This window comes from Macrosteles quadrilineatus, unplaced genomic scaffold (assembly GCF_028750875.1).
Source record: "Macrosteles quadrilineatus isolate MER2022 unplaced genomic scaffold, UCM_ALF_1.0 Scaffold_8__2_contigs__length_117827958, whole genome shotgun sequence".
In the NCBI taxonomy this organism is placed as follows: Eukaryota; Metazoa; Arthropoda; class Insecta; order Hemiptera; family Cicadellidae; genus Macrosteles; species Macrosteles quadrilineatus.
The window spans coordinates 83,170,652-83,192,694 of record NW_026542601.1 but is presented as its reverse complement, the minus strand read 5'-3'; the positions used below and the strand labels follow the sequence as shown (position 1 = coordinate 83,192,694).

The 22,043-nt window shown below is 34.0% G+C and overlaps 1 protein-coding gene across 1 annotated transcript; it reads left to right on the top strand.

Moving 5' to 3' along the window:
• The first annotated feature begins 1,453 nt into the window (after window positions 1-1,453).
• LOC129000916 (FMR1-interacting protein NUFIP1-like) lies at window positions 1,454-20,349 on the top strand. Its single transcript, XM_054428000.1, has 7 exons — window positions 1,454-2,178; window positions 12,900-13,126; window positions 14,536-14,633; window positions 15,453-15,623; window positions 16,384-16,548; window positions 17,789-18,195; window positions 20,189-20,349. Exons 1-7 carry the CDS (start codon window positions 1,657-1,659, stop codon window positions 20,285-20,287), a joined length of 1,689 nt encoding a protein of 562 aa, XP_054283975.1. The 5' UTR covers window positions 1,454-1,656; the 3' UTR covers window positions 20,288-20,349.
• Window positions 20,350-22,043: the final 1,694 nt, after the last annotated feature.

The following is a 22,043-nucleotide window of genomic DNA, read 5'->3' as shown; positions in this document are numbered from 1 at the left end:
ACACTGTCAGTAGTGTTGTTTAACACTGTCTACCATATTAACAGTAATTAGTACATAAATGAAGTGTCTATTTTCGATATAAAAAATACCACAACTAGGCCTATATAATTAGAGTTACTGTAGTATCCATAACTGCCAAACAAGAAATGGAGGTACATTCGATTTAGATAGAGTAAGGCTGTCAAGAACTCAAAATTATCATACGTACTTGGGTCTTAAAATATTTAATAATGAGCTTCCTGTTGATTGATTTCAGCTCTTTGCCTTTAAATGTATTTTCTAACAAACTGTAGTGGCTTAAAATCGATCCAATGTCCGAGTACGATATATATTTTTTTTGTTAAATTCATAAACAATGATCTAGATTTTAAAAATTAGCCTTTGCATATATTCTTTTTTGACGAAATCCATTGTAATTGTGTACATTACTGAACGATGAATTAATTGTATAATCGGTCTATATTTGTTAGCTTATAGGAGGTGCACGAATGGTGCTAAACATCATTGCGACGTTGCCAATTCTACCGCGGCGACCTTTGAAGTGGTATTATCCGTTACGTGCCCACAACTCCATAAAACTTGTTAATATGAAAATTAAAGTGTAAAAAACGTAGCTTTCAATGACAGAGTACTTTGTGAAATGGAATCATTTCCATGCATTTACGAAGGCATTGTTTAAGGTCTTATCTTATCTGTGAAGTTTGGTTGGAACAGTGTAATCTTAACCCAACCAACCAAAAACTTCTCGAAGCTTAAAATTTGCAGTAGTTATCCTACTATTTTGTGTGTATTCTCCAAATCTAGAAAGCGTTTTATCAAAAGCATTTTCTGAATTTTATATTTTTCATTATTTATTACCTATAAAAGGTTTCAATAAGTTATAGACGTGTAATTGAGGAAAAAATAGAGTTGCTGGCACGTAATGGATTTTGACCCTTTCATCAATATCTTTAATTGTACATTGAATTGAGTCAACATTCTTAACCTAGTGAATTAACAGCACTGTAATTAGTGCTGTTACAGCTGTTTTTGTTTGGAGGCTATAACTAGCCATCGATCTCTATTGTTGTAATAATTAGAGATCGATGTAACTAGCTAGCAGCTAAATGCGGTGGCAGCTTATGCGTATTTACGAATGCGAAAGCTTGGTTACTGGAACAGAAAATATTGACTCCATTTTACATGTACTGAAATACATTTTCAATTTATATTACCTACAGTTATGACCAAAGGTGGTCATAACTGTAGCCCAAGCCCAATAAGATTAGATCGTAGCATTGACTATACACCTCTATCGTAGACACTGAGATCAAGACTCACAAGAGTATGTTTAATCTATGCTCAAAGGAAAAGATGGCAAGAAAGTAGTGTGAATAACTAGGCATCTAATTTATTTGGCATTGGCTTGGCTTGGCACGACGAACGACAACGACAGTCAACGACGCCATCTTGTTAACCTTTAGTAAATAAATGTAATGCTTCACCATTGTTTTATATTTATTTGATCAGTTATTGTGAAGTGTGAGATTCGTTGTGTTCTCAAGCATAAAATTTGTTTCTGTGTATTTTAATATTAATTTTACATATTTAAATATACAAACTATTGTTAAGGTATTTGTTTCCTCGGATAGTTAGGCTAAGGCACGAGCTTCTGACATGGTAAGGTTAAGAGGTATGCCGAGACCAGGGCCACCAGGCAGAGGAATGGGGAGACCGATGCCTATGCATATGAGACCTGAACCTATCATGCCTCCATTTGGAATGCATAGAGGTAGACCATTTAGAGGACATCCAGTAAGGCCAGGTCCACCTAGATTGCCACCTCCCAGAATGGGTCCAGCTCCACCACCTCCACCTGGCCTAGGCCTTCCACCTCCACTAGGCCTACCTCCAAGAAGATTACCTCTACCACATCGTCCCCCTCTTCCTCCCAGAGATTTACCTCCTCCCATGGGTAGAAGACCACTCCCTCCACCTCCGATGCTTCATAGACCTGGTGTTAGAATGCCACCTTTGCCAATGGCCCCCATGCCACCACTCAGAAGACCTCCACCAATGCATCCAGGCCAGCCCTTTGTTAGAGGGAGAGGAGGTGTTGCGAGAAGAGGAGTGAAGAGGCTGGGACCTACTGCCAATGGACGGGCAAAGAAGAATCCCAAACGGAAAGAGAAGACTGAGGTTAGTCTCACAATTTGAGTTACTTAAGTTAGTGTTGGTTCACTTTAACTTAGTTCTAAATTAACTTAACAAATATTAAGTCAAGCCTAGGCCTAACTTAGCCTAAGTTACATGGATAGGCTACCTAATTATCTCCTGTGGTTGTGTTCGTACTCTCAATGACCTTATAACTTAAAATAGAATCAACGTAGTGTCGTGTGATGAATCGACGTTTGCCTAATGCTTTTAGCCATCATTCCAAAATTTCAAATTTTTCTTGCATGATTCATGGACATTTTCCCAGTCAACAAAATTCTCTTAAAACTCCTGGTTTCCCAGTCAGCTGTCGGTAATTATTTATAGTAGGGCCTAGGCCTAAGTTAGTAGCCTAACTTAGATGTCCCCAAACAAATTTTTAATTTTGATGTTAAACTTTATTTTAGTTTTTTACGTCATGAATCTAAAAGTTAAGTATAACTGGAATACATAGGCCCACCAAGTTATTTTTCACAGCAATTGAATATTAAGTAAGATCCTAGCTGTCGAAATGTATTTCAATGTTTAAACAAGGTGCGGTATAAGACAGGCAACATTTACTAGAGTGGAATCACAATATAAGAAGTTAATCCTCATAGTAAATTGTCTACAATGGGATTATGTAAGAAAATGGTGCTGCTGTTCTAACATAACCTTGAACCAAACTTCTAGAACGTCAGCAAACTCCTTTTGATGTCAGAAAAGGCATGTCAGGGTGGTCGGCCGGGCTTTAAGTTATGTGAATTTGTGACTGTATTTATTCATTGAAGGTAGGGTAGGTTGGATTAGGTACCGGTAAGGTAGAGTTTAAGTTTAGGTTATAATGAATCAAGTTGTTGGTTTAAGCTACCTAAAGACTGTTTTTATACAATCAAAACCCATAAAAACACTCCAAAACACTATTATGAATGCTATTTTGAAGGGTTTTTTCAGGGTTTTAATTGTATAAAAACAGTCTTTAGGTAGCTTAAACCAACAACTTGATTCATTATAACCTAAACCCTACTCTTCCTAATCCAACCTAACTTCAAAACACTTAATACAGCCCCCAAATACGTTTAACAGCTCGACCCACCACCTTGACATTCCTAAATAAGAACTAAGTTTAAGTTATACATGGAATTAGTCTCAGATCATTCCTCTTGTAAATCTTATCCTTGCTACTTTGTTTATACAAAAGTTGTATTTTTAAACGGTGATATATTCAATAGTATTTATTTGTTGTGACAAATAATGGTATATTTGGATTCAGGAGGTAAAAAAACTTAAAAAGTATCGAAATAGAAAATTCCTTTGGAGGCACCTATACTAAATAATTGCCCAGTTGTCAAGTACCGGTAATACAGGCTAGACTTTATGTTACGGTACCGGTACTTAGTATTTTCCTAAAACACACACTTAAAAAAGGCCTTTAATTTAAATTACGGTAGCCTAGTTTAATTTTATGTTTAGGCTATTTTAGTTCAGTGACTTAACTTAATTTCCCTCTTCCAAAATATGGTTTGGACAAGGTGGCTTAACTTAATGTTGATTTATTGGAATTTTCACATCCATTTGGATAAGTCAAGCTGGACGAAGTTAAGTAACTTAAATTAGTGCAGATTGGCAAGGTTTGAATTGGTGGTACCATGGAAATGGAATTAATTTCATCCATAGCCTAACTTATTGTGTGACCAGAAGTTGCTGGTATAGGGTCTAAGGTGTTCAAAACTCACCGCTTAAGTTATGACAATGAATTAGGGCATAAGTTTATTGATTTTTAGATTAACAACTGGTTTGACGGAGGGGCATCATCAGAACCTACGGCTTCAATGTTAAAACATAGGGGAATTTTCATCAAATAATGTTGACAAGCTTTGTGCCTCTATTATGGCAATGAATGGATACTGCCTTTGTGTATTTTAGGTATGGAAAATCATACAGTCAAAGAAAGTTTTTGAACCCCATTTACCTTTTTTCCATCATTTAAATCCCCTCGGTCACCTCATTTGCTGGTCGTAAATTAGGCTATTTCTTTTTATGTTTACAAAAGTAAGCCCAACAACCCAAGCTCGAAGAGTATACAATTTGAATGAGTAATCTCGAAAGTTGAAAAGCAATGACAAAATCTTGTTAAGAGGGTTCCACCCGCCGGCTGTTTACCACGTAAACATGGTCCTACAAAAAAAACCTCCTGGCATTATTAAAGTGTTAATCAAGTTGAAATACAGTGTATAATATTCACAAAGGAACTATGCACTGGTTGAACTAAAACTTCATAATTGTTTCTTTAAGTATGGTATTTTAAGTTTACTTAATCATTCTGAAAATCTGTAGGCTAAATTAGTCTTTTCCATATGCAATTGTTGAATTTTAACTTCTAAATAATAGTTGAAAATTATTTTTACTCCACCCACTGCAAGCTCTGATAGGCTATGTTATGAGCACAACAAGCACACAATCATTGGAAACAAATTAGTTAAATTTAGAATGTTGAGAGCTTGTACCGTAGAGGCATATTCAGGAACAGTAGCATGTTTAGCCGCCATCTTGAATTGACTGAGTAGAACCCCCTTAAACTCTTTAAAAACCAATATTATGTCATATCCAAGCCTAATCCTGTACTGAAAAATAGTAGACTATTTCAAAGCAATTTGTCAGCAGCTACAACATTGTCTATGATCCTCGTAGACACCTTAATGCATATTTAATAATCATTATAATCGGTCTAGTAAAAGGCAGTTTAGTTTTCGTATATGGTCCTAACGTTTGGATCTTGAGTTTTTTATTGGTCCATTAATAATTTAGGAAATGGAGCTGAATAAACCGTGGGTAACGGAAGCATTGAAAGTCGAAATACAAAAGAAATATCAGCTGTTAGAAACTGCTAAAGAAAAGAAAACCGAAAGTGATTGGCAAGCTTACAAAGATCAAAGAATACTTGTTGGTAAAATGACTAACACTGCCAAGTTGGAGTATGTGGGATCTCATCCTGAAGCTGTAAGTATTGCCCGCTATTTTTAATGTGGTATGATATTAGTTACCTAGGCCTATGTATTGAAAATATACACCTTCGTTTAGCTTTACGAGTCCACTATGTTTGCTTTTGAATTTTTTCACTTTGAGTAGGAGTGCTGTGTTATTGTATTTACAGGGTTTCTACCAGTCACGGAAATCATTAAAGTCTCTGATTTACTAAGGGGTCACCGATGTCGTGAAAAGTAACGGTTTTACATTTTAAGGTCCTATTAGTCACAGAAAAAATCAAACCTAAAAAAAAAGCTCTCAGACCCTGCCTTTTTTGCACGATTCTGAAAGAATGCAGACTGTGATTTAATTCAGTGCTGGTTCCATTCTTTGTGTGATTGTTACTGGAGTAAGATGTAATTTTTCATTGGAATTAATATAGCTAACTAAATAAAAGGTTGACGTTAGATACTAATAAAGGTTTACACCATTCCCTTAACTAAACAATTTTTAAATGCTAATGGCGTAGACACAAAATAAATTAGGCTTAATAATTAATTGCAGAATTAGTGAGAGAGCGGACATATTTTGAGAGCAGGCAATCGTTAGCTCAGGTCTTGCCTAATGTCACTGATATTTAGTTTCATCAACTGGTAACTTAAAATTTTTTCAGGCAGCCTGTTTTGCTTGATGTTAACTTTTGACAAGCTGTTGTTGTTTTTTCTCTAACAAACATTTAGCAACTTGAACTGTTATTTTAAATTATGTTTGGCTTCGCTAATATTCAACTTTGGTTTTGCCACTGATTAACCAATACATATAGGTAAGCCTACCCAAAACTATAAATAATATAAATAAATAAACTTGAATTTATTGTAATCTGATGAAATGGTAACTCAATATTAATTTGTTTTTTTGCGTAGAGCAAGCAAAGCTCTTATACCACACTCCTGGTTTTGTTTTCTACATACTCCTCCTGAACGGCTGAAGTGATCCATTCAAAATTTACGTCAGCCGTAGTAAACAACGACGAGAAGGTATAAATCTGAAATGGTACAAATCAGACTACAGGGGATTTTCCCTATGTAAATTTTAACCTTTTAGAAATTGAACACAGGCCTTCTGGGTAAATTGGTTGCCATGACAGCTTTTGCAATATAACAATAAAACCGTAATTACAAGAGTCGTAACAAATTTCAAGCAATTTAAACAAGAACATTACAAATACAGAACAAAAGTAAAAAACGATTGGATCAATGCCGTTGGCGTTGAACACAATCCCACAATCCACTACAGAAAAACCTTTAAATGAAAAACTATATAGAGCCTATGCACCATTGACTTACTGCAAATAGACATCCCATTTATATGAAACACGTATACCATTGACTTTGGAAACTGCAAGTAGAAATCCCAATTACGTCAACCAGATGTACCATTGTCTTTATATACTGCAAGGAGACATCCCATTCACTTAACCAGATGTGCCGATTGACTTTGGATATTGCAAGTAGACATCCTTTTAGCGAATTTCCCATAGGGAATAAGCTATTACCGTAGTCTCATGGTAAGGGTGGACCCGGGACCGATTTACTTTTTTGTTTTGAGGTCCCCAGGGGCCAAAAACACCATCCGTTCAAATTCATATATATATTGGCCATATTTATATATATAAAGGGTGTCCCAGTAAGAACGCCGGATTTGAGGAGCGTCTTATCCTTATCTGTATTTCAATAGGAATTCCCAAATTATCAGCGATGTTATCAGTATTAGGTCCCATTTGTAGTCATGAATCGCTACACGACGGACCAACGCGTGGTCATAGTTAAAGTGCACTACAAGTACGGAAGCTGCGCGCTATTTACGGCCGGGACAATGCACCAAATGATCCATCTGTCCGAAGATTGATTTATAAGTTCGAATAAATGGGCTCAGTTCTATTCTGGGGATATTTAAAGTCGCTTGTTTTCGCCAATAATCCTCAACCAATCCAAGACTTGAAGGAGAAATTTTTCGTGCCATTAATGGAATTCAACAGGAAGTGTGTGAAAAAGTGATGGAAAACTTTGTTAAGAGATGTCGGGCCTGTCAGTATTTAGCAGGTTGGCACTTACAAGACATAATACTCAATTACTAATCGGAGATACTATGCTTTAAGATTCATGTTTCATATTGAAAATTTAGCATGAAAATATATGGTTAGTTAACATTTCAAATCCGGCGTTCTTATTGGGACACCCTTTATATATGTGTGTGTGTCCGTTAGCACGATAACGCGAAAAAAAATCATCCGATTTTGTTTTAATTTGGTATAAACGTGTAAACCTACATTCATTTGAACGAGTTCGCGAACCAGCATGATCGGACCATGGGAATGGGGGTTTATGGGGTAAAAATGGGTTTTTCCCATTTTAGACTCTAAAAACATAAAATTTTGGAATTTCTTTCCCAACCATTTTGTAGAGCTTAAAAAAAGAAATTATTTAGTATATTGAAGCATTGTTGTATACCTAAGGGTTACGGAGAAAATTAAAAAAAGGACAAATTTAAAATTCCCATGTTATTTTTACGGAGAAAATGAAAACTGTTGTAGTTGACTTGTTTATGGATAGCCTATATTTTGATTAAATTTGGCAAATTTATTTATTTCATCCTATATACTATTGACGTTTGGTCAAAAAACACTGTTTACCTTCCCCGTAGCAGGAAACCTAAGCACTCGTTAAATCTAATGTTATTTAAATTCAGAATAAATATTTCTTATTTATGGAAATATTTTTGTAAATATGTAATCAGACAAGTTGAAATTCGCTTAGTCTGCAGGTTTGCTGCAGAGGGGGTATTTTACTTGGAATCAGATGTGAAATTGACTTTTGATACTGCAAGTAGAAATGCCATAGACGTGAAACAGATATACATCATTGACTTTGTATACTGCAAGTTGATGTCCTATTGTCGTGAACCATATGTGTACCACTGCAATTAAACATCCTACCCACGTGAACCAGATGTACTAATTAATGAATTCAAAATCTGTGCAAGTAGACATCTCATTTACGTGAATCAGATCATTGGCTGCAATTAGACTTTCTATTTATGTGAAACATATGCAGCATTGAATTTAGATACTGCAATTAGATATTCCATAGAAGTGAACCAGTTGTATCATTGTAGATACTGCATGTAGACCTCCCATTGACTTTGGGTACTGTAATTATACTTCCCATTTATGTGAACCCGAGTTTATTGGGAACAATCAATTTGTGGTTACATTTCCTAAATTAATAAACTTGTTGAAATGAAAATGCTTCTTTATTGAGGCGAACTTAGAACCACATGGTCCTTTCTTACAGTTAGCCTCTAAAAAACTAATAATAATTACGAAATAATAATAACTTGTTCCGCTCAATATTGCAAGCAGACATATGCATTGTACAACTAGTTTGTTTATGATTCTGTAATTAGGACCAGGTCAATTATTTTCATTGATTTGTTTCTGTATTCTAAATCTTCTACCCATCTTGAAATCTTACTAACATAATCTATTTTTTGCAGGATGTTGATCAAATCATGTTTGGAGCAACGCCCAAAGGATAAAACGGAGGAGAAGTAATTAAAGTGATTTTCTTAGATTTATCTATAAATCTAGTTTTAACTGTGGATTGCTTATGATGTGAAGTATTGCTTTTAAAGGCCAAGGGTTGATGTAATCATTCGTAAATGTAGTTGATGGTTTCTAATATCATTTCTGTGTTTTAATTAAATATATATTTTCACTGTTACTGTGAAAATTAAAAGTATTTTAATGTTTAATCAAGCCATTTAGGATTTTAGCATTTGACTTTGTGTGTAAGTTGAGAACTACCTCAGTTATTTATAAACCTAAAAAAATTATAGTTCAAAATAGGAAAATTATTTTTGTTCTTAAGTATCCTAATTTATACAATACGTGGTTTAGTTGAGGTATTAAAACTATGTGTGTGTACTGTGTTCTTATTAATATAAAATAACATTTAATCATTTTAATAATTAATCAGTTTGTTGTATACTCGAAAATTCTGAAATGACGTGAAGTAAAGCATCGTTTTGTATTTTTAATTTTACAATAATATAGTTAATAATAGAAGAATTGAAAATTATTTCAGTTCTAAATTAATTCAGATGATATTTTGTTTAGTATTAAAACTAAATGTGTGAATTGCGGTTTTGTTCATATAAAAAATCAAATACCATTTCAATGTGTTAAACAAGTATATTTATCAGTTGTAGACTCAGGGCTTCTACAATTCTTTATTTAGAAGTACTATATTAAATTTTTTACTGGATTTCTTCTGTGAATCAGTCCATTATATGCAGTGTGTTCATAATCTTTTACATTTAATGACTTTGAACTTATTATATATTGACTTATTTGTTTAAAAATTTTAACAAAAGTTATTTTTAGCTAGATGCCTTTGCAATAAATAATAAGGCTGAAAATAACTAAAATACATGACAAGATACGGACATTATTCGACATGTTATTACACACATGTATCAACCTATTTACTTGTGAATGAACGGTATGTCTAAAGTACAAATGAGAACCACTCACTGCCATTTAACAAAGTTTTGCACAGTTGATGTACAGCTGATACGTAATAGTATATTTCGTCACTAGGGTGTAAAGTTACTCTTTTCGATCACAGCTCAAGATTAATGACCGAGGCAAAGCAGAAGTTGGAAAATGAGCGAGGGTTGAAAAGATACATTTTGCCCCTGTGATAGACTTTTTTGTCATATTGCACCAGCAAACCATGTTAGAAAACAATCATGTTAAGATAACCCCAAAAAACTACTTCCAAATTCTTTTCAATTTTGCTAATACGGGTACTTTTCAATATGAGTAAATCCTGTGATTTTAACCGAAAAGACCATTTTATTTTTTAATCCCCAGAAATGTTTAAAACATGGATAAATAACGGAACAAACTCCTACTCTCTTCATTCCGGGGCATTCTCTAAACACACTTTTTACTCCCTAGGGAGAAAAGAGCTACTTTAGACCCGCAACGCATGTATAAAGGCCGGTCTACACGCAAGGATTTACCTGAACGTTTTACCTGCGCAAGTAAGTCGTTGCAGTCAAATCGTTGCGTGTGTACCGCAAAACTGTGCATTTTTGAGAACTGCGCGGAGACGAGAGACGGAGCGATAAAACTATTGGGGAGAGCATAGTTTTGACAACGTTTTCAGACAAGTCGTCATCCGTTTCAACTCCGTCTTCACACTCAAAACCCCAATATGTAGTGTTGTCTTCACGTGCTGTCAAGAGGTATAAGTGTGTTTTTTAATTACGATCGCAGATCTTCACCAATGTTCCTGTGATTTTATTGATGAATTCATCGAACTGTACAGATGTTTTCCTTAATTTATGGAGGGTCAAGAGTAAGGAACATAGTGACTGTGATAAGAAAAAGACTTAGATACTTTTGAAAAATACAAAGCAGTAGATTCAAATGTGAACAGAGATACTATTATGAAATTGGTTGTCTTTTTAGTAACCAACGTCTTGACCATAGTGAGCGCCGTAGTCTCTCAGACTTATTTCTTTGCTTTCTTGTAACACTGGCTGCAGAAATCGACCACAGAAACACATCTTCCATGATATTACATGCACATACACTGAAAGTTATCACAAAACTACACTAAAAGTTGTAGCTGAAACCTGTACCGTGTGGACGCATTTCTTTGCAACGACTTGACTGCAACGTTTTACCTGCGCAGATAAAACGTTCGCAAAATCCTTGCATGTAGACCCCCCTTTAACGGCTGTTTCTGCTGCAGTATGGCAAAAATTTTGTTAATAACTGGTTTAGCTATAAAAATTAACTGAAATCCAACACAATCTCAATAAGTACAAATAAATATCTTCAGGGTATATAAAATCTCATTGTAAATTAAGCCGATAAGATTTGTTAATTGTAGTAAAATACATGTAGACAATCTAATATATTTTTGATGGATTTGATTATTCACCCATGTCCCATATTCCCAAAATGCTTGTAAAATTTGTATTAATCACAGTTTTCATTTCCAACCACTGGCAGTTAAAACCAATAAATTAGGCGTACATTTTTGTACCGAAAAAAAATGAAACTCTTTAAACTTAAAATTTATAGTCTGTCTTAGTGGAAATATTGTACAAATTTTAAACAAATCCCAGTACAATCTCTTAATGTTTGTTGTACAGTTGCTACAACTCAGCGTTGAACAAGTAGGCTACTTTTTCCTGTAAATTATCGAATAATACAAAATCAAATCAACAGTTCATCAAATCAGAAGGACATAATTTACTAAACAAAAATGTATCATATAATTACATTCCACAGCTAATAGACATGTTAAACTAAAAGTGTATTAAACTTTTAACTACATGAAACTAGATAAGCATGCAAAATGTTTTTTTCAAGTTTGAATATTTTCAAGATTAAATCCTTTGGGAAAACTTTTCAAATTACAAAATTCATTAAGTTTTCAAAGTATAATTTGTTTCTGTTTTACAATCACTGTTGTTTGTACTGATTTTAAAGCTAAATTCAATTTGAATGTCTTGGATTTACTTATCATTACAATTAATTTTGATTTTATAGAAAGCATTGGTGATACGAATGGACACCATTGCGTATATCCTATTCTAGCAATACATTTCAGTCCATTTGGATTCATCAACAGAGATACCATTCTGTTGAAAGAGTAATTAATTTACAAGATCACAAAAACTTTTCAATGTCTTATGTTAAAGCTGTTGCAACGGAATTTTGGATTCTGTTGTACAATTTGATTGCTGTAAAGTTTCATAATTTTTGAAATTCCTGACGGAATGGCACCAGATAGCTGAGTATTTGGATGACCAGGTAACTATAAAAGTATATTTTGTTTAAATTAAACATATTTTTGTTTTTCAAAAGTTTTAACTTTAAAAATCATTACTGGTTATTTCAATGATCAGTTTTTTTTTAGTTTAAATTTTTCCTAACAATATTTTTGTATAATTCAATCTCATATTAGTCTTCTAAAGATAATTTCATTGATGCTATTCAACTTTTTTGTTCAGCTAGAATGTTATTCTTTAAGACAAAATTCTTGCTTGAGTGTGTTTGTTTTGGTAAGGTCGATCAAGGATTGGCCGAAAATAATTTTTTCTGTGCCCATGGGTACAAAGAAATGTTAAGCATTGAAGTATTGAGTGTGACGATTTAATTCATAACTCCAAACTATAATAATGATGTCTGATAACTAACTTAAAAAAATACAATGCTGTGATGAACATGTCTGGTCATAAATAAAATTACTTACAGAATTAAAAAAATATATATATAACATCCTTAGTAGGCCACTGTAATGACCCATTTTTCATTTCTGTATTCAATGATCAGGTTGACATTGAATATTGATAAGGCCAGGGTTTGGTTCTTTCCTATAAAAATAAAAAATAAAACTCTTAGTGGTGGTAGGTACCATAATAATATCCACTGAAAACATTTATTAACAAACATAACATAATATCCTTTTTACACGAAACACATCATTTAAAAGTATTATCTGGCAACTAAGCTTTAGTAATATGAATATTTTAGTTCCAATTATGTTAGTTTATATCGTAGATTGTTTAAGGCCAATAAGTAAAGCAATTGTTGCCCAGTTAGGTGTTTGTTTTCCAAATCCTTCTCCCTATATTCCAAGACGATCGAGTTTGTAACATTTCATTTTGATTTTTAGGGTGAATTTTTCTGTGAAGCTTGTGATCGTACCTTCAAAAGCCAGGAACTGCTGGACGCCCATGTTGCGGAACATGTTGTCTGCGGAAGAGACGGGTGTGTGTTTACTGCTCATCCGAAGGTCGTGGATAAACACGTCAAGTTACAACACGACACAGGGCTGTACAAGAGTATTGTCTTCTCTCAAAGCCCAGAGGAGGTTGCTAAGTGGATCGCTGCTAGAAAAAGGTGAGTTTTGGAAAAAGTCGGACGGAGACTAACTGAGGTTAGTGTTTGGTTATAAAAAGTTGGTTACTCAAGTGTTCATTAGGCTCGCTGAGTAATTAGTGGGGTTACCAGTTTGATCTTGAGAAATGTCAAGAGATTTTTTTAAGGTTCTTACCAAGATCCAGCTGTTTTTGGTCACTAGGCTTTAAATAAATAAAAGAACAACTGAGTCAAAAATTGTCGCCATTCAAAAATTCTAAATAGCAAATTTAAGTAATCTTGGCTGCCATTTTAGACTCCGTTGTTCTTATGAGTTTAGGTTTGCGGCATTGTATTTGACTAACAAAGACCTTTAATTTTAATGTGCATATCAACCTATCCTTACTTTTAAAGATTTTCTTCTGACTTAAGTCCGCCTGAGGAAGTAGAAAAACACTGAATAAAGTGTTAAAATTGTTTTGATGCCCAGTAACTTTGTGCCAAGCTCTCTCTGTGTTATTTTTTTGGAATATTTAACTTTCCTGGACATTTTTTCCCACCCTGTATAAGATTTTCCTAACCACCATGGTACCAGTTTCCTGAGAAAACCTTAGCTTAAACCTTGATGATCTTTGACTGTGGTAAACTTGGTTGGTTTGGTGCTGGTTTTTGTTCTTAGCCAAAGTTCCATGTTTTAGCAAATTTCCCTTTAGGGAAGTAGCTATTACCGTAGGCAGCACGGTAAGACCTAGGCCCGGGACGGATTTACTTTTTCATTGTGATATACCCAGAGGCCAAAAACACCATTCGCTCAAATTTTTATTTATGTATATAATATACGTCCATCAACGCGAAAACTTGAGTAATTTTTGTCAGATTTTGATGAAATTTGGTTTAAAGGTATAAGGTGGGATAAACTTGAATGAGTTAGCAAACCAGCAAGATCCATGGTCCGATCTTGCTGGTTTCCTAACTCATTCAAGTTTAAGAATGGGGTTTTACGGGGGGTTTTATGGCGTAAAAAATTGTTTTTCTCATTTTTGACCCTCAAAACACAAACATTTCCAATTTTTCTTTAGACCTTTTTAAAAAGCTTAGAAAAAACAAATAATTTACTATATCAAAGTGTTTTTGCGCGGTTGTTAGTAACTGAGAAAATTCAAAAAAATTTTAAATTTAAAATTACAATGTTATTTTTGTGTAAAATATTGTAGTTTGCTTGTGAATGGAAATATTTTTATCTAACTTGAAAAATTTTTTATATTTTATACTAAGCTAATTTACTAAAAAAACACATTATTAGTTTCCTGGTAGTAGCAAAAAACCTAATGTTATTTAAATAGACTTGAATGAAAATCAATTAAGACAAATGGGATTTCAGCATTTGCTTAGTCGGCAAGTTTGCTGCAGCAGGGGTATTAATAATTCTGATTGGTATGTTTGCATTTCAGTCGTTACCCTACTAAAGTAAATGTGGAGAGGAAAGAGGCTCAACAATCGGAAATGATCCAGCGCGGTGAAAGAATGCCTACGGAAGGAAACTCCCGCCGTAAGTTTGAATTTTCTAGTGATAAAATTGAACATTAATCCTAAAATACATACTATCTGATTGTTGAACTACCTTTCTGTAAAACAATAGCGAGGCATAAAACAATTAGGTATAAGGGTAGAAATAATAAATAATGTGATTAAATACACTTGACAAATTATATATTCGCAATCAATTAAAACTTTTAAGAAAAAATCTGCACTGAGAAGTTTGTTGAATTCAAGTTACGATAATAAATGACCTCTTCCATCTCTTTCTTATCGTTAGTTTTGTCCAAATAATAATTTGTTACCATCCTTTGTAATAATAATACCGTTTTGTATCTGGGTACAGTGTAATCAATCGCTCCCATAGTTTTTTCAAATGCGTTAAGGTGGCTTAAAACAGCATTATAAAACTTTTTTATCTGTATTCCGACACCGGATAATAGATAGTACTGGACCAGCAGATACCGGTCTATGAACTTTTACTGTACTAACAAATTGCTTTTTATGGCAAGATGTCGTAACCACAGCTGTATAGTTCGTACTGCCTTAGAGACTTTTCTTACAGCTTACGATGGGTTCCAAACCACTGTACTAGTCAAGGAATTATCAATTATTATCATTAACTAATTGCATCGTTACATGCTCAAAATCTTAAAATAATAGAGACGATTCCTGTTTTTGTTTCAACAGAGATCACTCTGTTATACTACATTTCCTTCCTAATCCAATGGACATATGTTCATCATATGTTGTTTATGCAAACACTATCCTTCCTACTTCCTATACCTCAAATCTAACCACTTGTATTTTACAAAATTTGTTGTTTTTTCAGATAAGAGGCACGATAGTTGGCAAGACCGGAAGAAGAGACGGCGAAACCAGAACAAAAATAATGTAGATGGTAATCGTCAGAAACAAAGGGACAAACATGTTACTAACAATGAAACCAAGTGGAAAGATCCAGATGCGTGGAGGGGAGACTTACCCAAATTCCCTGGAACTGGTGAGTAAAATGTACAAAATATGTAGGTAGGCTACCCCTCAAATAAACTGAAGATTAAATCTGAGTCTAAATGTGTTTTTAAAATACCTAAATTATTTAGGCTAAGCAGGGCCGCATTAAGGGTCAGTGGAGCCCTTGGTAAACCCAAGAGCAGCGCCCCCCTTTTTTTTCCTAGTGCTGGCGGGCGGAGGTTTGGGGGCACCCAGCGGGCGCCCTTAAACCACCGGCGCCCCTGGGCATTATGCCCAGTCTGCCCGTTTATAAAAGCGGGCCTGAGGCTAAGTCAATCTTGATTGAGAGTTATAGCTTAGAATGATGATTGAAACCCAGTTTTGGCAATGGAAGATGGTGAAATTTTCTGGAGAAGCTAAATCTCTCCAGCCTCTGCCTGCTCTGGTGTCTCTGCCTGCTATTTTCTTGGCCGAGTGATTTATACTTAGTTATATAGGCCTAGTCAATATTATACTGTGTAATTCAAAGTAATTTGTATTGTTTTATATTTATGAGTGTTTTTTTTTTACCGATATTCTAGTGTGATGTAGTTTGTCGTGTTCATTATTGTGACTCCTTGTAATAATTGCTTCCCCGTGTGCCTAATAAGTGTGTGCTTATCCACCTAGGTCTAACATATTTTACGATTTGTAGACAATCTAATACTACACCTAAACCTAGGAAATGCTTGAGGTTGCCGTTTTGTTTGATTTTATTATGTTGCATTGGTAACTAATTGCCTGTTATAACATATCATAATACTTTTCAGGTGCTTTCCTTGTAGTCAACGATGAACCTATGGGTGTTGGAGAAGAAAAACATATAAGCGACGATGAATCTGAGCCAAACACCATGCAAGATGTGGCAGTTTCCAAACCCTTGTTCAGCAGTGTTTTGGCTTCCCTAATGATGAATTATGGGTCTGACACCGATGGTAATTTTTTCTTATGTTTGCACAAAGATTGATTATGATATTTTTATGTACTTCTTAGTAAGTAATGAAGAAACATTAAAACAACAAAGCAACATAGATTTAATTTACTTCAATAATTATGAAGGCCTGATGTTTTCTAAGGTGTATTATAATAATTGTATTTAATTGGATGTTTTTTGGCTAGTCATTCCAGTCCTGAGTATACCCTTGTGGCGGTGAGGCTACAAATTGGTGATTATTGTTGATTGATTGACTTTTACGACATAACCATTCATGTTGAAAAACGATGACTGAACCCTTAAATTTAATCAGAGGATTCAGGTTACCATGAATCACAGGCTCAAAGAGCAAGCTTTGATGATTGGTAATACTAATTAATAAATTTTTCCCTACAGAAATACTATTATCCCTCAACGAATATAATAATTACAGATCAAGTGACCGGACACAACATGAGGTATTAATTGAAGTAATATTGGAATTAAAAAACTGACGTTAGAAACTACTTATGTTGTTGTTGATGGCTAAAATATGCAAAGAATAAGTTTATTGGATGCGGCATGACGGACACTGTGGTTCTCTAGCCTGATCGGATGTGCCCGCTGCGCATGCGCGAGCACCGTCCTCGGTTGTACAATGGCTTGGCTTAAAGTATGTTTGCCTTCTCGGCGGGACATTCAAACTATTGTGGTGTTGAACTCCACACCTTGGTACAAAACGCTACGATTATTTTGTCAAAAATGTGTGTCTAGCCAAACCTTAGAATGAATTGTGGTCCTAGTTGGATAAAATGTTTTGTAAAGTAAGTGTTGTTGAGGGAGTCACACTTGTAAGTTTGTGTTATTTTTTCCCTGTGTCAAACTAGATAAGGTTGATCAAACCTATACAAAAGAGTTTTACGCTCAAATTCAAACTTGGAAGTGCTTGATTGTTTGGTTTAGAAAAACACTTCCCTGTTAGTTTACAAATTACAAATTCTTTTAAAACCTGTAGATTTGGGTTCAATGTATTTGAATTACTGGAACTCTACTGTATAACTGGACTCAAGTTAATCTTCGTCAAATTTTTTCATCATTTTAGATAAAACTCAATAATTGAAGACATCTGGCACCAGTTTCCGTATTTTGTTGTATATTTTCTGAAAATTATTATTAGTGACTGTACATCATTAGATCCTAATGTTGTAGTGCTTATTCTTAGTCTTCGTATTCTTTGTGTTTACACAGTAAACTATTTACAGATGAATGTAAAGACAACGTTCCTGCAGCTCCTACAGTTTCGAAGAATGAAACAAACAGACCCATATTCAACCAACAAGGATTGCCTTGTGATAGTTTTCTAAGATTAAAAGCTGACGTAATCAAACCAGAGAAAGACGATTCAGATAGTGGACCAGAAGAGACTGGTATAATAAAATCTGAAGAAATAACACAAGAGAAAGACAATCCAGAAAGTGGGCCAGAGGAAACTGTTATTCACAGAGAGGACACTACGAATGCCCCGATCCCAAAGTTAAATACACAAACTGACAGGCCTCAAGAGGACAAAACTGTGAAATCCAAAAACGAGGCAGTAAAAACTATCACAAGGCCCAAACCTCCAGTTCGACCACCAATGAAAAGGATACAGCTCTCACTTTTGGAAAAGGTAAGTTTTTATGTTAGAAGTATTTAAACATCCAGGTTCAAAATTGCTAGTTTTGTTCTACATTAGGCCTATAGGGCATTAATAATTTGTATATTATCTTAACCCTAGCAGTGGCCAATGTTAGAAGTGGGGAATGGCCAACCCATTTTGGCGATTTTGCAGACCTTTTTTTTAAAAATCTGTCAAAATTACAAATATGGACTCAACCTATCAATGTTTGTATTCATTACATTTTGTAGTAAATTCAATTCCCTACATAGAAATGTATAACACATGGGGGAAATATTTTTTTTTACAAATGTTATGTAAGAAAATGAAGAAAATTCAAATTTTGTCGCATAAGACGAGTAATTAGTAACTCTGAGATAACTCAAGGTAATTAGTGATAATAATATAGTACACATATTCTTGTAGGTCATAAACTAAGGAATACAAATATGTCACATTGTAGGCAGTAAAAAAATGTTGATTACCCGTTTATAATACAAAAAGCCAAAAATTTACCGTTTGGCGTTTACATAGAAAAAAATTCAAAGACATTTTTGTAAAAAAAATTTTTACAGATTTTTGTAGGCCAAACATATTGTAAAAATGTTATAGTACATTCAATTCTCTTTATAGAAATGTATAACACATGGGGGAAATATTTTTATTTACATGTGTTATGTAAGAAAATACAAAAAATCGCAAGGTTTGTCACGTGAGACGAATAATTAGTAACTAGGAGATAACTCGTGTAAGGTAATTAGTGATAATAATATAGTACACATATTCTTGTAAGTTATAAACTAAGGAATACAAATATGTCACATTGTAGGCAGTAAAAAATTTTTTATTACCCGTTTATGATACAAAAAAACTAAAAATTTACCGTTTATGTAAAAAGAAATTCAGATATTAGACTTTCCAGTTTATATTCATGCATAAAGATTACTGTTAGGCCTAAAACACATAAACATTACTAACAAAAAACACTACATAACTACAATATCCGAAATTAGAATGATTCCCAAGATATTCGCCGATCAATATTTACTTTCAAAACGTAGTCAGCTGATCTGCACAAAACAAACAGAGTAACTTGGTCAGATGGCAATTTTCTTTTGTTGCTGACAGAACACAGAAATTACAGTGAGCAGGGCTGCCATTTCTCAACACTAAATTATTCTACGTTTCCTACGCTACAAAAGGATATTATATTTGAATAGTTATAAATATTCCATTATATATATATTTCGACTTTAGAAATGGTCCTTGCGGGACCATTGGCCATTTGTTAATTTTTGTGAAATTACAAGTTTTCTAAAAATCATATGTTCTTTGCTATCGATGTATTGATAAAATAATCTATGCCAAAATATTCAGTAACCCTACTGCTATCTAGTGGTATAACTCGCATCCAGATAGGGAGCAAACTAACCTCGCTATGATTTTCTAAACTTTATGTGTTTTAGCGCTTACGCAACACTACAAGTGGAAGTAGATTCGCGCGGAAATTTTCATTCAAATTTAAATTGCAATAACATTGACATATTGACGCTAGAAGGTTCGTTTATATAATAAAATTAAAGTTTAGAATGTCATCTTTCGAATGGTATATGAATTATCCACTTTAGAGATAGTTATCAATTAGTTTTTAGCGTTAAAAAATGTTTGGACATAAATGGTCCCGGCGGGACCATGGCCATTCTAAGGGTGCATGGTGAAATGGTCCCGCCAGGACCATTGGCCACTGCTAGGGTTAAAATAAAATTAGCCATACAATATGTGAGTTTTACGATACGGATAGAAATTTCAAAAATATTCCCAAAGCCAGCGACACGCTTTTAAATTGGCTCGTCAGTTTGGCTTAATATTTCATTCAACAGTCATTGTTTCTTTAAATTTTATTTTACTAATCCGCCTCAATTGTTGATATTAACAAAATCGAATGTTCAGTTGTCTTGATTGTTGTATGTGATTGTTAAATTCATGCATGTCTTTTCTCTTGTAGCTCCTGCAAAATGAGATACGTCATGAAAGGACCGCTATTCTTCAGTGTGTACGCTACGTCGTCAACAACAATTTCTTCGGCTGTGGTAGTAAATCTTGAGATTGTTTGCAACCAGTAAAATCACATTTTGTACATTTTTTGAGGCTAATAAACTGATGTAGATCCAGCTTTGTATTTTCATCCACCTGTGAAATTATATTTTCCTATTTTTATTTTAGTGTACACAGACACATGATTTAAATTGAATAGTTAACATTTGCTAATAATTGTCTGAAGTGTCTCTTTATGGATCTTGTATAAAAATAGCCTCATCATATCTGACAATCTAAACCTTGATATGACTGACAAGGTACCCAAGTATGAGAGTGCTTACCTTCAAATTTGAATGTTTTTATCGTAAGATATTTTGTATATGGTCCAGTTCCCTTTTTAAATTAACTATGATTTCGGTCATATGAAGATAGATAGTAAAATGAGTGGTGCACCTTTCCAATGTGGGGCAATCGAATACTACAAAAAACTGAAACAATCAACGTGAACCATAATTGGAGGGTATCTCTTTCCCAACAAACCTTAAAGTATAGCACCAATATATTCTATTGGCCATCAAGATTAACATAATCAACCATTTTCTTCTATTATTTGTTCTGGACATGTGCCAGCCTCGGGATTACCACTTTTGTTAGTGCAGTAGGGCTCTGAGTCAGATCAATGACTGAGTATAGTCTAAACTTAAATTTTATGTTGGTTTAAAATCTCTGAGGTAAGTTTGTATTTGAAAGACTGAAAGTGTCATGACTGTAGGAAGGTAGTTTTTATTTGAGGTATGAGTGTAACTTTTACTTTGAGAGTGGCCAGGTAAAAGTTCCACTAAGATTAAAATAGTCTTCTTAACATTCAATTTACAGAAGAATACATTGTTGAATAATGATATCATTTTGACAACTTATCTGATCATTTTAAGTAATTTCTGTTGACTTGTATGTCACGGTAATTTTTGTCAAGCTCTGCCCTAATATTAAGCCTTAGCTTGTTAACCACATTTTTACTATGTTTAGTTCAAAAGGGAAAATTGAAATCCATTAACAGAAATATTTATGAGTTTAAACAGTTACTTTGAAAGTGTTATTACCTATTCTTGTTTGTTTTTTTTCTAACAAATTTTAAGTGGGGGCGATTAGACAACTAGGTTTTGCATGGTGGTTATCAACCCCACCCCCCCATTTTTAGAGGGATATACAGAGTGAGGCAATGACAGCACCCCAATTAATGAATAGTCAAATTCAATATTATTTACCCTGGATTTATAAATACCCCTGTCGCAGCAAACCTGCAGACTAAGCGAATTTCCATTTACCTGGCTGAATTTCTACTAAAATATTACCTAAAAATTGTCAGATTTGTTTCCTATTAAAAAATAGCATTTAGTGAGTACTTATATTTGCTGCTACAGGGGACATATGGAGGTGTGTTTTTTTATTGCAATGTTAATGTTGATTGCTTAGTGTTAAATTTAAAAAAATTCCAAATTTGGTTAAAATATCTTTAATCAAGGAAACTACAACAGGTTGTTTATTCTCCATAAGAATAACATGGTAATTTTTAATTTACAATTTTTTAAATTATCTTTGTAACCGTTTTGCGCATACAACCATGCTTCAATATACAAAACTATTTCTTTTTTTAAGCTTTACAAATGGGTTCGGGGAGAAATTATGATATTTTGTGATTTAAGGGTTAAAAATGGGAAAAATCAATTTTTACCCCATAAAACCCACCATAAACCCCCGTTCCCATAGTGCTGGTTCGCGAACTTCAAATAAATAACATACATGACATTTCTTTGTAAGCCCTT

Bases quoted from the DNA above. Each gene is read 5' to 3' on its own strand.
- LOC129000916 (XM_054428000.1), top strand. From the start codon at position 1,657: ATGGTAAGGTTAAGAGGTATGCCGAGACCAGGGCCACCAGGCAGAGGA. The intron at 2,179-12,899 runs GTTAGTCTCACA...TTTGATTTTTAG, and splicing joins AACGGAAAGAGAAGACTGAG to GGTGAATTTTTCTGTGAAGC. The intron at 13,127-14,535 runs GTGAGTTTTGGA...TTTGCATTTCAG, and splicing joins TGGATCGCTGCTAGAAAAAG to TCGTTACCCTACTAAAGTAA.